Source organism: Lactuca sativa, chromosome 7 (genome assembly GCF_002870075.4).
Source record: "Lactuca sativa cultivar Salinas chromosome 7, Lsat_Salinas_v11, whole genome shotgun sequence".
NCBI lineage: Eukaryota > Viridiplantae > Streptophyta > Magnoliopsida > Asterales > Asteraceae > Lactuca > Lactuca sativa.
The window spans coordinates 162,614,219-162,629,270 of record NC_056629.2 but is presented as its reverse complement, the minus strand read 5'-3'; the positions used below and the strand labels follow the sequence as shown (position 1 = coordinate 162,629,270).

Genomic DNA, 15,052 nt, shown 5'->3' with positions numbered 1-15,052 from the left:
TCAAGGTGAGTTCATACCCGTACGTTTTCTGAGTTTTCATGTTTTTAGGGGGGGGGGGAATACAAGCAAAAGTACAAGGAAACTTGTGCTCAAAATATATTATTTTGTTCAAGATAATTATATTTTCAGTATGCTTTTAACAAGGAAAACAGTTTTTACCAAACGATTAAGAAATCAACTCGTAGAAATAGTTTTCAAAACTAGGGTAACGAACTTGTGAATCATGTAGTAAAATGTATTATTTTATAAAGGATTCATGCAAATCGTAAACAATATTTTCAGTATTATTACTTGTAAATTTGTTAGTCTATGTTGGACACACGTCCTTGGTAACACTCCCAAAGAATCAGAGTGTATGACTAGCACTTGTGACCAGAATCTCTTGTAGGGAGAGCGTGATTGTTGTGCATAGATCTATACGGGACTGACAACCCACACCTGGCTGCTAGCTATGGTAGGACCGGCAGGTCTATGGGTGACAAAGTCATAAAGGATACCGGCCGTTGCGGGTCATATCCAGTCAGTTATGGTTATGAAACTCACAACCCATATAGCAGAGATTTACTTTTCTAATAATGAATCAAGTGAACTAAGCTCAAAGTAATAACCAATTTGATTTCTAAAAGGTATTAATAATACCTTCAGGATTTAGTTCACCACGTATAATTAGTTTTATTTATGTAATAAGGCTAATATACTTCACTTGGAGTAACCAGGGTTTTTCAAGGAAACTACGTTTAACGATATAAGTATGGTAGATACTTGTACGCTTCATTTTAGAATGGATAACCAGCAACCTACTTTTATGGAAAATATATAGGATTTTCCCGGGATAACTCAGCCTTTGATAAATGGATTGTTTAACAAGTAACTAACGGATTTTCATATTCATTCCACGATACCTTGGATTGTACATAACTTGTATGAATTTGGGAGTCATGGAAGGAATGGGTTTTCAAACACACTCTTCATAAGAAAATATAGGATTTTCTTGAGGAAAACTTTTCAAAAGAATCAAAGAAACATTTTTAAAAAAAAAACAAATACTTATGAACTCACCAGCTTTATGTTGATATTCCTTCAAACTGCTTGTATTCTCAGGAAATCAAAGCACGAACTTCTGCGATACATCCAAACATTACCGGCTCTGGTGCACCCCACCTGAACATCCACTCGATTCAATCACCAATAACTTGATGACTTACGACTGCATAAGAAATTTCCAACTTGAGAATCACAAATCTAACAACAACTTGCGAACAAGTAGAATTATATTGCATACAACCTACCGAGACTTTCTGATACCTTATTGATACTTCCCTCAATCCTTAATGCTTCCTTTATCCAACCAACATGTTTACGACTCGCCCGAACCCCATCAATGCGTGTATACCGAAAGCAATACAAGTAGAATAAATGAACCATTATGATCATTAGGTCTATAGCCTATGACTAGAATGCTCTTGATAACCAATCGACACTGACGTCATCAAATCATTGGCCCAACACTCCAGGCCTGAAGATGTCCACCTCATTCCATTACCTTGAAGGGACCTAATTGACTCCCTTACAATGCCAATTGAGCACCACAGAATGGGTACCAAGCAAAACCTTACGAAAACAAAGTCGCACACGATCCACGGATTAGATAACGATCGTACACTTGGTCAAATTCAAAAAACATAACCCAAAAAGGATCATGCACAAAAATTGAGCCAAATGCTCCAGCGCCCTCTTGCCCAGCTCATAAGGAGCACCCCCATATGCATACTAAAGAAACCCATAATCTCATCCGAAAAGAAAAGAAACACTAGAGATAATCGAAAGGCCACCTTAATCAAATTAGAAAACATCCTCATGATTGGTTAAACAAGACCCAATACTTGTTTGAGACTGAACAGATACCATCACTACACCACTAGCTCGAGAAGAACTCCAAGATGATCCTACAAAGTACCAAAACCTGAGTCTGCTATGAATCAAAATTCCACTTCACCATTGAGGGTAAGCATACCCAAGAACCTAAGGAACATACATACTACACTGGAGGGTGGGTGACACATTCCTTGCTCTTAAATTGTCACCACTTGAATCCTTCAGAGAATTCCGACTGACAGACGAACTCAAAGACCAATGGTCTAAGCCACCTTGTCACCTAAACCAGAGAACCACAACCCACCTGGAGCTAAACATACCTGCTTCTGGAAAGGGTTCACTGATCAACATCTGCCTAACAAATCTGAAACCAGCAAACCGAATAGCAAACTGAAAGAACCCTCAATGACTGATGCTCAACCTGAGAATCCTAGTTCTCCCCCGCTTAGAACTCGAACCACTACCCATTGGTGGTGAAACCAAAACATACCCCAAATAGCCGAACCAGGTACAACCATACTTGACCATGGAATGATTAGCATCTACAGAATGATCGTGCATATATGGATCAAACGAAACTCAAGAAAAACCTGAATTTTAGCTGAAAACCTCTGAATTTCCCATAATAACCACTTACGAAGCATAGGAAAGTACAGAATTACAATCCAAACATACACCCCTTGCTTGCAACCTAGACGACAATCCGACACCTGGCTTTCCCATCTCCCAAGAATAAGGACCTTGCTCGTCTCGCTAAGGTACTCGTGTAACATCAAACCACTTGCGTACACCGACAGTGACATACTTTCACCAACCACCGTGACCAACAGACCTCGAGTGTAACATCCGGTATTCCAGGTATTATATTATTCATTTATTTGTGAGAAAAGAGAGGGACTCGACCAGTTGAGTCGTAGACTCGTCGGGTAGGACCGCGAATGCTGACTAGATTAATGAGCGGACTCGACGAGTCGGGAAGAGTGGACTCAACAAGTCCGCGCTGTAAGCTGAAACCCTAATTCCCCAGGCCTGAGCCCTATTTAAAGGACCTTATAGCCCTCTTGTGTGGCTACCTGTCCAGAGAGAGTGTCCCTTAAGAGCTTGAGCGAGTTGAGAGTGAGTTAAGGCCATATTGATTGATTTTCGTGTGTTTAAGCAAAGGAGAAGTCATTTCCAGCAAGAAGAGGTCAAGGGAGCTGTGGATCCAGGGTTTTTAAGTTCATATCTACACGTTTGAGGTATCAAATCAAACTCCCTTTCTATTTTGGGTTAATATCCATGATCTAGGGTTTTGTATAGCCCTTTTTGGGTTTGATAAGTGGAGTTTATGGCCCCTTACTATGTTAGACTTCAGATCTGGATCCATAGAGGTCCAGAGATCTTTCCCCATTCTGCTTTATGACGGTTTATGGAGTAAAGGAGACTAGGTTGCCATGTTAGAAGGAATTTCACCAAAATAAGCCTTGTACACGTTGCATGTGGGTCAAGATTCGACCTTTACGTGGTTATTGGTCGTAGGGAAGTCAGATCTATAGATTAGAGAAGCAGATCTAACCTCAAGAGGTCAGATGAGTGTTGTCATGGGAGGAACTCGTAGAGCCCTTAAGGGACTCGACGAGTTGAGTCGGATTGATCTGGGATTCGCGACTTGTGATGACCCATTGAGTGAAGGGTTGACTCAGCGAGTCGAGTGAGGGCCAGGGGAGAAGAGGACACGCATGTAATCGCCGAGTCACACGAGTGTACTCGATGAGTCGGGTCAAAGTCTGACCGCTAACTTTGGTTAACTTTTAGGGTTTAGTCAGTGTTTGGACTTATGAGCCATTAGAGGGGTAGAATGGTCTTTTACCCTTCTTAGAGAACTTATAGAGAGGGGTTGGCCTAGCCTGTAGAAGTTGTATTAATTAGAGTAATTATTCATGTGATTAGGCAGAGGCTAGTGTAGTATGTCAGAGTTCGAGGTTTAACACGTTACCCGAAGTGAGTCTTGTCACTATACTTTACCTAGAGTGGTAATTAGAGTTATATGACATAGTATATTATATGCTATGTGTTACCTATGTGATTCTGTGTTATATTTGACTCGGAGTTTACATAGTTAGGGCCGAATGGTCCACAGAGTTAGGACTAGAGGGTCCATAGAGTTCTGGGACTGGAGGGTCCCACTGAGACATTTTGACCAGAGGGTCATACAGAGTTATAGCCTCGAGTGGCTAATATATGTTGTATGTGGTATTTTGGGGAACTCACTAAGCATTTATGCTTATAGTGTCTGGTGTTATCTGTTTCATGTACCAGTGAGGATCGCGGGAAGGCGTCGGCATTATCAGTACACACATGAGGAGTTTCTTTTTATACATTATGATCATGGGCTGTGTTTTATGGATGGATTTGTGAAACAATGAGATTTTATAATATTGATAAATGGATATATGTTTTTAAAAATGTGAAAAATTGTTTTGAAATTTACGGTGTTACATCAAGCTGAGAATCCAACCTAACTTGGGAGGTGACAAGCCTACCCACTCCTTCGAACTCCGAAATCTGGAGGGAAAGATCCTTGCCACAGATAACGACAATCTAATCCGAAAATCTGCCACATAACTCCCAAATGCAATTTCAAATGCTTCCTCCTTGTGCCTCGAGGCCCAAGCCACGACCTCTACCCAACCTCCGAGACCTCCAACCAACATACACGTCCAGGTCTGAACCACTCAACCAACATCAATATCGCCTCGGGGGCCTGAACAAACACAAATCCCATCCTCTCCTGGGCAGCCGAAGCCAAAATATTGACATATACGGAACCACTTCCTTGAACCACGGTACCCAAACCATTATTTAAAAATCAAAATCGATTTCAACATAGTTTCCAACACATTCACATTATCAGAGTTTCCTAGAATAGTAAGTACAAAATGTGAGGATGTGTACGGTCACGCCTTCACCTTGTCACGGTCTACTGAAGTACATGAAACCATAAAGCAAAACTGTAAGCACGAAGGTTAGTGAGTTCCCTCAAAGTACTGACACCCAATCAGATAACATATACAAATAACAGCATACTATCAGTCTTCTCAACTCGTCAAGTTGAGGAATCTCAACTGGTCGAGTTGGTTCATTAAACCCTCGCGATCCTTCCATCTTCAATATGTCGAGTTGGTCCCTCCAAATCGTCGAGTTGACCTAGAAATAGGGTTAGTCTGAACAAATTCTCTTCAAAATTTCGGATGTTACATTTACCGACGACATGTCACTTGGACAAGTTTAAGAAATACAGACGACATGTCGTCCATAAAAGCGGGTGGCAAACAACTTCCATTTTAGTATTAGAGACGACATGTCGTCTATAAAAGCGGGTGGCAAACAACTTCCATTTTAGTATTAGAGACGACATGTCGTCGGGAAAAGTGAAATGGTTATTACGGTTATAAAGCTTTACCGACGACATTTCGTTTGTATAGCTTTCTTTTAATATTTTCACAGTTTTTTTTAATACATACTAAACCTGTTTTTTAAAACAAATCCAAACAGTATATACACAGAATAATATCAAATAGTTAATATCCATAACAAACCATTAAAACTCCAAAAAAATCTACTACATAGCAAAATAACAAAAAAAAAAAAAAAAAAAAAACAAGTCTTCAACAATCATTGTTAAAAAAACAAAACATAAAAGATCAATCATAATCTTTATTGTTCTCGTTCTCATAGTCGTCCTCCTCCTCATTCTCATTCTCGTCCTCGTTCTGCTCCTCCTCAAGCTCGTTGGTTGGTGTATTGGAATTGCATTGGAATTGTGGCATTGCTTGTGGTTGAAAGTTAGGAGTGAAGGACGCGAATGTGTTATTATACATTTGTTGGGTCAATGCGGTAATTTGGGAATTATCTGAAGATTGAGATGTGGAAGCTTTGGAACTCTTGGTATGTTCATTTGGAAATAAATTATTGTTGATGCTTAATTTCCTTCCAACACTGTGAATAAGTCCGCATCTCTCATCGAGGGCACGAGTGAGACAATGTTCTTCATTTAAGTTTTCGTTCTCCATAAGCCCTTCTTGCATCAATATCTTCTCTCGTTGAATATTTTCCTTAAATAAAGAAAACAATAAACATATATTAATCAAAACAAATAACTAAATTTATATACTAAAATAATAATAATGCACCTTAAAATAACTATAATAATAATAATAATAATAATAATATATTTATATTAACTTTGTTTATTACTTACCCAAGTTACTTCCACTTGCGGTGAACATCAACCCCGAGTTTCTTTAACAATTTGTCTTCAACCATCGATATGTTGCGGGTCTTGTCCTTTTGCTCTCTATAATAAGCCAAAAACAATTAAAACATTTATATAAGTGTTAATAATTTTTTTATATAATACAAAAAAATGTAATTACCTCCTCGCAACGTCTGTTATCATATGATCTACTTCCATGAGAACACATATATGGAAGTTTGGACCTACTTTCTTTACCTTTATCGCACTGCTTCTTATAACCCTCATCCAAAAAAAGAAGATCAATCATCTTATTCTAAATTTCGTCGTCCATATCATCCGGTGGACATTGTCTTGCACCTTCCACATCATTATATCCACTAACCCTACTTGATGTTTGTGCTCTTTATAAGCTCCTTGGCAGTCGCTTTGTACAACTGCTCGAACAACTTCCCACATATATGTACCCGATACATATCATGATCAAAAAATGTCTGTAATAAAAAAAAAATTAATTAGTAAAAAAAATATTTAAGAAGTATAAAATTTTTCACATATAAAAAGTATTTTGTACTTACTTCAACCTCAGGATACATAGCTTGATAGTAATGGAAATGAACACATCTCCAAGCCCTATAATGGAGTGATACATGATCTGGCACAATGTTTGAGATAAACCTTGTTAGCATTTTGTCATTTGTATTTATGAATTTATAGGTCCCCACGTCGCTATCAACTTCCATAGGTAAAGGTTTTTGACTGCCGCCATTGAGTATTTTTTTTTTTTTTTTTTTTTTTTTTGCATATTTATGCATCTTCCTTTTCCACGCCGACGTGCCAGGTTTGCTACATTGACACATAGAATTGAAAATTTATAAATTTAAAACTTTAAAAATCTATCCAATATATTTAAGAATTTTATGTAACTTACAAGATTGACAGCCCGCCAGCATCTTGCCTGCGTGCTCATGTGGAGGTCGGTCATCACCGTCTCCTCCATGCCCCTTGCAACATGTGTAGCCATCTATTTAAAAAACATATCGTTTTATTTGATTTTATAATTAATTTAATTTGATTTTAAGAGTTAACTTAATTTGATTTTATGGAAAATTTTATATTTTCTTTTATGCTATTAGTTTTTTTTTTTATTTTTATTTTATTTTTTATTTTTTATTTTTTTAATTAGTTTCTTTGATTTTATAATTAATTTTATTTTATTTAAATATTAATATTAATTTTATTATATAATTAATTTAATATGATTTTATAAGTAATTTAATTTTATTTTAAAACGAACTTAGTTTGATTTTATAATTAATTTAATATTTTCTTTTTCGTTATTAATTTAATTTTTTAAATTAAATTAATTTGATTTGATTTTAATATTAATATTAATTTTATTTAATAACTAATTTAAGTTGATTTTATAATCAATATAATTTCTTTTAAAATTAACTTAATTTGTTTTTATAATTTGTTTAATATTTTCCTTTTAGTTATTATTATTATTTTTAATTAGTTTAATTTGATTTCATAATTAAGTTGATTTTATTTTAATATTAATATTAGTTTGATTTTAAATCTAATTTAACTTGATTTTAAAAATAATTTAATATTTTCTTTTTATTGATTTTTCTATATTTCATTTAATTTAATTTTATAATTAATTTAAAATTACTAAAAGTACGTTGCTACCAATAAGCTAATTAAGCTAAAATCGTAACGACCAACATTAAGTTACTAACAAAATTAAGCACATTGAAACCATATTAATAAGAAAATATAAACATAATAAACATCTAATACGATCATACACGTGAATACAAACACTTCAACTTATCAAACACTTTAACTTATCAATTAAACACTTTACAACACAAACAATTGCATCGAAATACAAAAACTATAACTTATCAATTAAGAACATTATCACTTCATCTTATATACACTCAAACTATTAAACCTAAATATCACAAATTCATATGTGTATACAACACATTCAATTCCAGTTTTCATTTCATTTCAGACATACAATACCACTTTCATATTCCAATTTCATACAATTAAGCATTCAATACATCTGATTCAAATTCCAATTTCAAACAGTTAAGCAATATGTCCAATTTCATACAATCATACCTTATAACACCTAACATTTTAGACATCCAATTTCAATTTCATATGACTGTATAGATCTAAATACAAAATCAAATAAATCATGCCTAATTTCATTTTCATGCCAATACACTACAGTGAGCTTAAACAAATCATGCATGCCTAATTTCGTTTTCATTTTCATACCAAAACACATTTTCATACCTCAAAATATATATATATATATATATATATATATATATATATATATAAGCACTCAACCAAGCAAAATCTGAGTAAACATATATAAGCACATCACTACAACTTCCATTTTTATGCACTTTGAGCTTTTGAAAAGGCATTGAAATCCTCATTGTGGTGTATTGACAGGAAAGTAAGAGACATCACAAACTTACCTCAAATTCGGTGGTGAAGGTAGTTGAATCACCATAAATAGGTTTCTCCGGCAGTGGTGATGGCTGTTGTCGGCGGTGGTGAAGGCTGTGAATTAGAGGCTCCAACAACAGGAAAAAAATCCCCTAAAATTGGAGTTAAAACACGAGCTATCACAAATTAAGAAGAAAAGAAGGACCAAGAACCATACCTTTAGGTCGCTGATGAATGGGAGTGGCCGGAGGATCGTCTGGGTTGCCGACAGCGTGAGAGAGAAAACAAAAAATGGCAGCGATTGCAAAATGAATGCAAGTCGCCTCTTTGTTACAGCTAAACCCTATGTCGACGACAAGTCATCGGTATCGGTCAACAAAACTACGTTGTTTCCTCTTTACGCCAGTAAAAAAATAAAAAAAAAAAACAATTTTGTAGACGACATATCGTCTAGATAGATATTTCACACGGATCGAACCATCTTTTTGCAGATGACATGTCGTCGACATAGGATTACGAAAACGAGACCGTTTTAATTTTTAGTGAGATGGAATAAAAATAAATCGAAATTATTTGTTTAATACCCTATACAGAAGACATGTCATCTGCATAGGTTGATGAAAAGGAAAACATTTTTATTTTCTGCGACATGGAATATAAATAAATCAAAAATATTTTTTAATACCCTATACTGACGACAAGTCGTCAGCAAAAGTTTTCAATATACCGCCAAGATTTTGCTCACTCCTGCCAACTCTACGATGACAACATGTCGTCTGCTTAGCTTTTCCGGTCCAAAAAATAGGGTCAAAGTTGGAAAATACTATACAGACGATATGTCATTGTCTGGATAGCTTGGCTTTTGCCGACGACATATGTCGTCGGGATAGGTTTCATCTCTACACATTGTTATTCTTACAGTGCATCTTTCGTTTGGCGGGCACTGAACATCATTGGTAGCTTTAACGATCGCAACACCCACATTCTAAACTACAAACAAAATCCAAACCCTATTTAAAGACAAAATCATAGAACTATAGAAACATGAAATTTGTTTGAACGATAGCAAAGAAATAGAGGGGAAGAACTTGAAATCGCTATTGGTGGACCCACCCCATTTAGCTAACAAACATGATTTTTTTGATTTATAATTTCGTCTTAAACCTCCATTCCATTCCCCTCTCCGATTATTGCCTACTAAAATTAATGAACAGTTAACTTAACATTGCGTAGCTGTAACAACATCCAAATCGAATCACACACCCTTTTCCTCTCAGCCATTTTTAAGCAACAATATATATTCGTTTTACAAGATTTTTACCGAAGAGTTAGTATAAAAGTTTTGGAAATATTTTTTATATTTAATAAAAGACAAACGAACCTTTCAAATTTCCATTTTTCTCATATATCTTGAAGCTCATAAACCAAATCAACTATCATATTCTACTCAACTGAACTAAATACACCACATGAAGGAGTTTGCAATTTTTCCATTAACTCTCACAAAGGATATTTGCAATTTTTCCAGGAAGATGCACCTCCTTCATGTTAGTTCTTGTCTACCTAAAGGATAAAATGGTCATTTATTCGCTCAAATTTAGTCGAAAAACCAAAATAAAACAAAGCACTTACATTTGAAGAAGGTGGTGAGGCTGTATTTCATTACTTATCCCAGATATACATAGGAAAAAAAAAACATTAAAATCAGAAGCGGAACAGAAAAAAAACATATAGATAACATGAAAGATTGTAGTAAATGGCACCGTACTCTACGTATATTACCACAATGAGCAATGTACTGTATCTTGTATCTATAATAGCAACATACTAACCTTGCTGACGTTTTTATCAAGGAAAAGTAGATGGATGTAAAATAGCTTTATTTTTCCCCTTTGTAACAACATACTTTATTGCAACAAAAATAAAATGCATAGAATAACATATTAAGAGTAATCATCGTGTTCTAAAAGAAAATAATGGATAACTCTCAGTTCCAAACACACATTGTATGATAATATAGTGGAAACAAAAATAACAACGTACTTATGTGTTGACACAAAAATAGCAATGGACTTCTCATTTTTTTAGTTGTTGCAAGCGTTCTTTGTTATCCGTTGCACATTATTTATTCTTAAAACCAAAAGGGTCTAGAATCAAGAGACATGTGAAAGTGGTTTTCATCACCCTAATTGATTCGTAATACACAAATTACCGTATGAAGATGACCGTTTTTCCTATTGATTATGGTAATGATTTTCCACCCAAAAACCATTTCAACAAAGCAAGTGATCGCTTTGGTTGAGAAAACCGAACTTCATGCATTGCCGCTCTTATCGTTACAAAAGATAAAACATCAACATATACTTGTGTCTATCCTTGAACCTACAAAAACAAAACTAAACTTACTCAACTCCTTTTTAATGTAATAGATAAATGAAAAACAAATTTATAAAAAGTTAGAATTAGAGTAATTAACCTCGTTACCATTAAACCATGCCTTGTAAGGAAAAATTGTATTCTACCCTAATTCTTTGGCATAACCATTCACCATCACTTGTGTCCCGGCTAAAAGAGGAACGAATCTTGATTACCACTAAAAGAAATAATGAAGAATTATAACAGCGAAAACTGTTTTGAATCTGAAAAAAAGAAAAACATAAGTTGGTTGATATAAGAAAAACAATATATTTACTCACATACAAGATCGTATTAAAATCGCATAATTCATTTTTTAGTTGTCATCGTACAATGAGTGAGATGACAAACGGGCAACAAGCTGTGCCACTAAGACTTTTTGAATGGTAAAACTAATTCTTTTAAAGACTATATCCGAAGATCTAGGGGATATAACATTATTATGCATGATTCGTTGTACTCGTTTAAGAAGCTTTACCGCATCCAGTGCGAGGAAACCAAACGTATCAAATGCAAATGGTATGAACACGTGTTGATTTTTCATGCACGATTTCTCATGTTTGGTGACTTTACCTGTAGCTGCTTTTAAAGCAGCCTGTCCCGCCGTGAAACCCCCAGCCCTCAGGCCCACGAGAGGGGCTACCCCTGTAAGATTCACACATGCGTGTTTCCCTCCGACCCATCCAAAAATCAAAATGTCAGCCGGTCTGAGGGTTGACCTTCTTTCTGTTGGGTCAGTCAAGAAATTAACAGGTGTCTCTTTCTTAACGTAGACCCCGACACGCTTCAATATGTCAAACAAAACATCCCTAACCATATCGTGCCTGTATTTGAACCCCGGGAGTTCTTTACAGTGAACTACATGCTCTCCAAAAGAGTCCAAACATGCCTTGCGACACACATGACATATCTCGTCAGCTGGGAATATGGGAATCATGAGTCGATATTTGAGAATAGTACGATACTCTACGGGAGACATGTGTTGGTCAAACCCATCTATAAGGATAGCCAGAAGAAAATCTTGAGCATGTGGTGCACGTAAGCACTGGAAAACCGCTTTCTGCCGAGCCGTCATGTCGAGATGCACTTTCATATCTTGGACAATTTTATGAAAAAGGGCACTCACCAGTGTATTCTGGGATTTAGGGGGGGGGGGTGTCTTTGGTAGTAAAATTGTTAAGGTCAAAATCTGGAAACTTGTTGCGAAGGGACGCCAATCACATACAACAGAAAATCCTAATGCCAAAGTTGAGTACGGAATTCGATGTTAGGTTAATCTTGATGGTTCAAGTCAGATTAATTGGGTTGTGCTGATGGGTCACGTGAGGGGTTTATTCAGATTTATGTAGTTTCTGATTTGGTCATATATTGACCAAGTTGAAGGAGAATAATATGACTTAGTTCCACTTTCATTGGAACACATGCAACTGCAAGTTATTAGCCTTTTCTTTTTGTTGTTTAGCTACAAATAAGAGACTTTGTAATCTACTTTATGCATGGAATAACATAGAAAATTCTTCAATAACTTTATGTTTCCACTTGGTGTGCAAGTAGGTTTTTCCTTATTCCACTGTGTAAGATCTATAGCAGTAGAATGAGGGCCTGATTTCCAATAGCCATATTAACATGCAAATGAAGATAACCTATCCGAGTATTGCAAAGATTTTTTTATTAAGGTTTGCTGATTAACAACCTTGATAATTAAACCTTACAAAAGCAAACATTTGTCCTAGTTGATTCTTCTTTTTCACGATAAAGAGATCAACTACAACCCCCACACGATCACATATGTTCCAGAGTTCACACACAAAGAGATGGGATGGAAAGTTAGAGACATATATTGTGGTCGCAATCTTTGCAAGTTGCTTCTCATTAGAGCATCCACAATGGTGAGTTGAATGAGAGAGTTGAATGAGGTGGCAAGTCCATGTGTCATTCAATGGATGAAACCTAACCATTGTGAGATGCGACATTGACATTCAATGGATTTGGAGTTCAATGGCCATTAAACTCTTCAATGAGAAAAAACGAAAGTTTTAATTCTTAAATATTTACTATAAATTACATTTTGTAACATTCTATTGAACTTTGTAGAGTTCAATGCATTGTAGAGAAAAAATAATAGAATTGTATGGATTGTAAAATGATGATGTGTCAATCCATTGAACTCTATGAAGTTCAATGCATTGTTGATGCCCTTAAAATCTTTTTTATTATTTTGCCTTAATCGTTGGAAAACAGAGGGATGTTTCGTATCCACTCTTGACCTGCCATCAAGAAATACGAAAAAAAAAAAAAAGAAGACAAGAACGATCAACGAATTAGGGAAAAACCTTTTCCGGCGTTTGCACCCGTTGGAAAATCACCTATGCCGAAATCGCCGGTCTCGTTTTTATCTATTTAAAAGAGAATATTTAATCATTTATAAATGTTTCCATTCTAAATTTGACAAATTTTCATGCCAAAATTAAAAATATACAAAGAATGAAATAATCATTTCCATTTTATCTTCTCATGACCGACATTTCATGTCTAGATCACTTATTTAGTACAATTCTCTATCATATAGATATTTAAGACTTAAATTATTGATATTTCCCATATAAAGAACTTTCAACTCGAATGTACATGCTCCATATATGGCAAGTTATTTCTATTATTTGTTTTTTTCTCGACGACATATTTGTTTTATTTTTTATTAATTTATATTGATAATTGTTTGTCGGTGTTACTATCTCACTGTTGAACCCAAAAATATCTATAAGAATATATATATTGCACAAGGCATACAAAGCAAAATTAAATATAGACCCATAAAAACCTACAACATATGGATATAATTTACATAATATCCTCCCTCTCCGAAATTTAAAAGCGTTATTCCAAGACATATAAGCCTTGCTTTATTCTTGCTTCAAATATAGTACACACTTCATTGGTAATAAACCTTATCGCCACTAAGTACCGTCAACCTTTGTACGCTGTGACACTTGGTCTCGGCTCAAACTCTTCATCAAATGTCCTTTTACCTTTAAGACTTCCACTGTTATCGTATACCGAGACATTTGGCCTTGGCTCAAACTCTTCGTCAAACATCTTCTTACCTTTTACACTTGCTCCGTTTTCATAAATCGAAACGTTTGGTCTCGGCTCAAAATCATTGGGAAACATCTTCTTATCTTTTAAACCAGCACTATTATCATACACTAAGATATTAGGCCTTGGTTCGAAGTCCTCATTGGGGGACTTTCTTTGGTTGCATGGGCTTCTCTTTGTGGGATCGGTTGACACCAAAGTACCTCCTCCAACATGCGAGTGTTGCTTATATTCTTCAGGATTTGGCCTAGCATACACAGTGACCGTGATCTGCTAAACAATATTTGAAAAACTATTGGTTAGCATAACAAAACTAATTAAAAAAAAAATAAGGTCATCGTAATGTTGCACCATAGATTTATAGACAATAAAAATTTCTCTACCATGACGAGAAAAAAGAGAGCCAAGAAAGGAAGACACGACTCCATGGTCCAAGTACAAGTGTCTCTTGGAGCTGTTGGTATGTGCAATGAATGATCGTAGTTGGTATTTATATAGTTTAATTGAGAAGCTTACCATACAAAGAAACATACAAACTAAAATTGTCTTCCTTTAATAATTAAGTGTTTTCCCAAATTATTTTATAATATCCACAAGATTTCTGATAAGGTTTGCAACCTTGGTTATTTTATACAAAATAATATTCATTACACAATTTTACATTGAAATTCTCATGAGTACTAACCTTTAAGTTCGGTATGATACAATCACTTCATCACATATTTAGGAAACTCTACATGTTCTCATACCCTTATGGAGTTCATTACTCCACAATTTCATCTATATAGTTTTGAGAAAATTAGACGAATGATCCTTATGGTCTGGTGAAAATTACACATTTGATCCATAAGTTTTGTTTTATTTATTTTTTACTTTTTATTATTATTATTATTTTTTTTTGAACTCTGAGCATTCACATGTTTTAATTGTGTAATGAGCCTAGTCCCTGCT

General features: G+C 35.2%; 1 protein-coding gene across 2 annotated transcripts; it reads right to left on the bottom strand.

Annotated features, from left to right (window-relative positions):
* Positions 1–13,747: 13,747 nt before the first annotated feature.
* On the bottom strand, positions 13,748–14,636 carry LOC111895735 (organ-specific protein S2). Of its 2 annotated transcripts, none has more exons than XM_023891813.2 (2): positions 14,485–14,636; positions 13,748–14,374 (listed from the first exon to the last, which is right to left on the bottom strand). In XM_023891813.2, exons 1-2 carry the CDS (start codon positions 14,527–14,529, stop codon positions 13,973–13,975), a joined length of 447 nt encoding a protein of 148 aa, XP_023747581.1. In that variant the 5' UTR covers positions 14,530–14,636; the 3' UTR covers positions 13,748–13,972. The 2 variants fall into 2 exon arrangements, with proteins under 2 accessions (XP_023747581.1, XP_042752142.1); XM_042896208.1 differs by having other exon boundaries at positions 13,748–14,371.
* Positions 14,637–15,052: the final 416 nt, after the last annotated feature.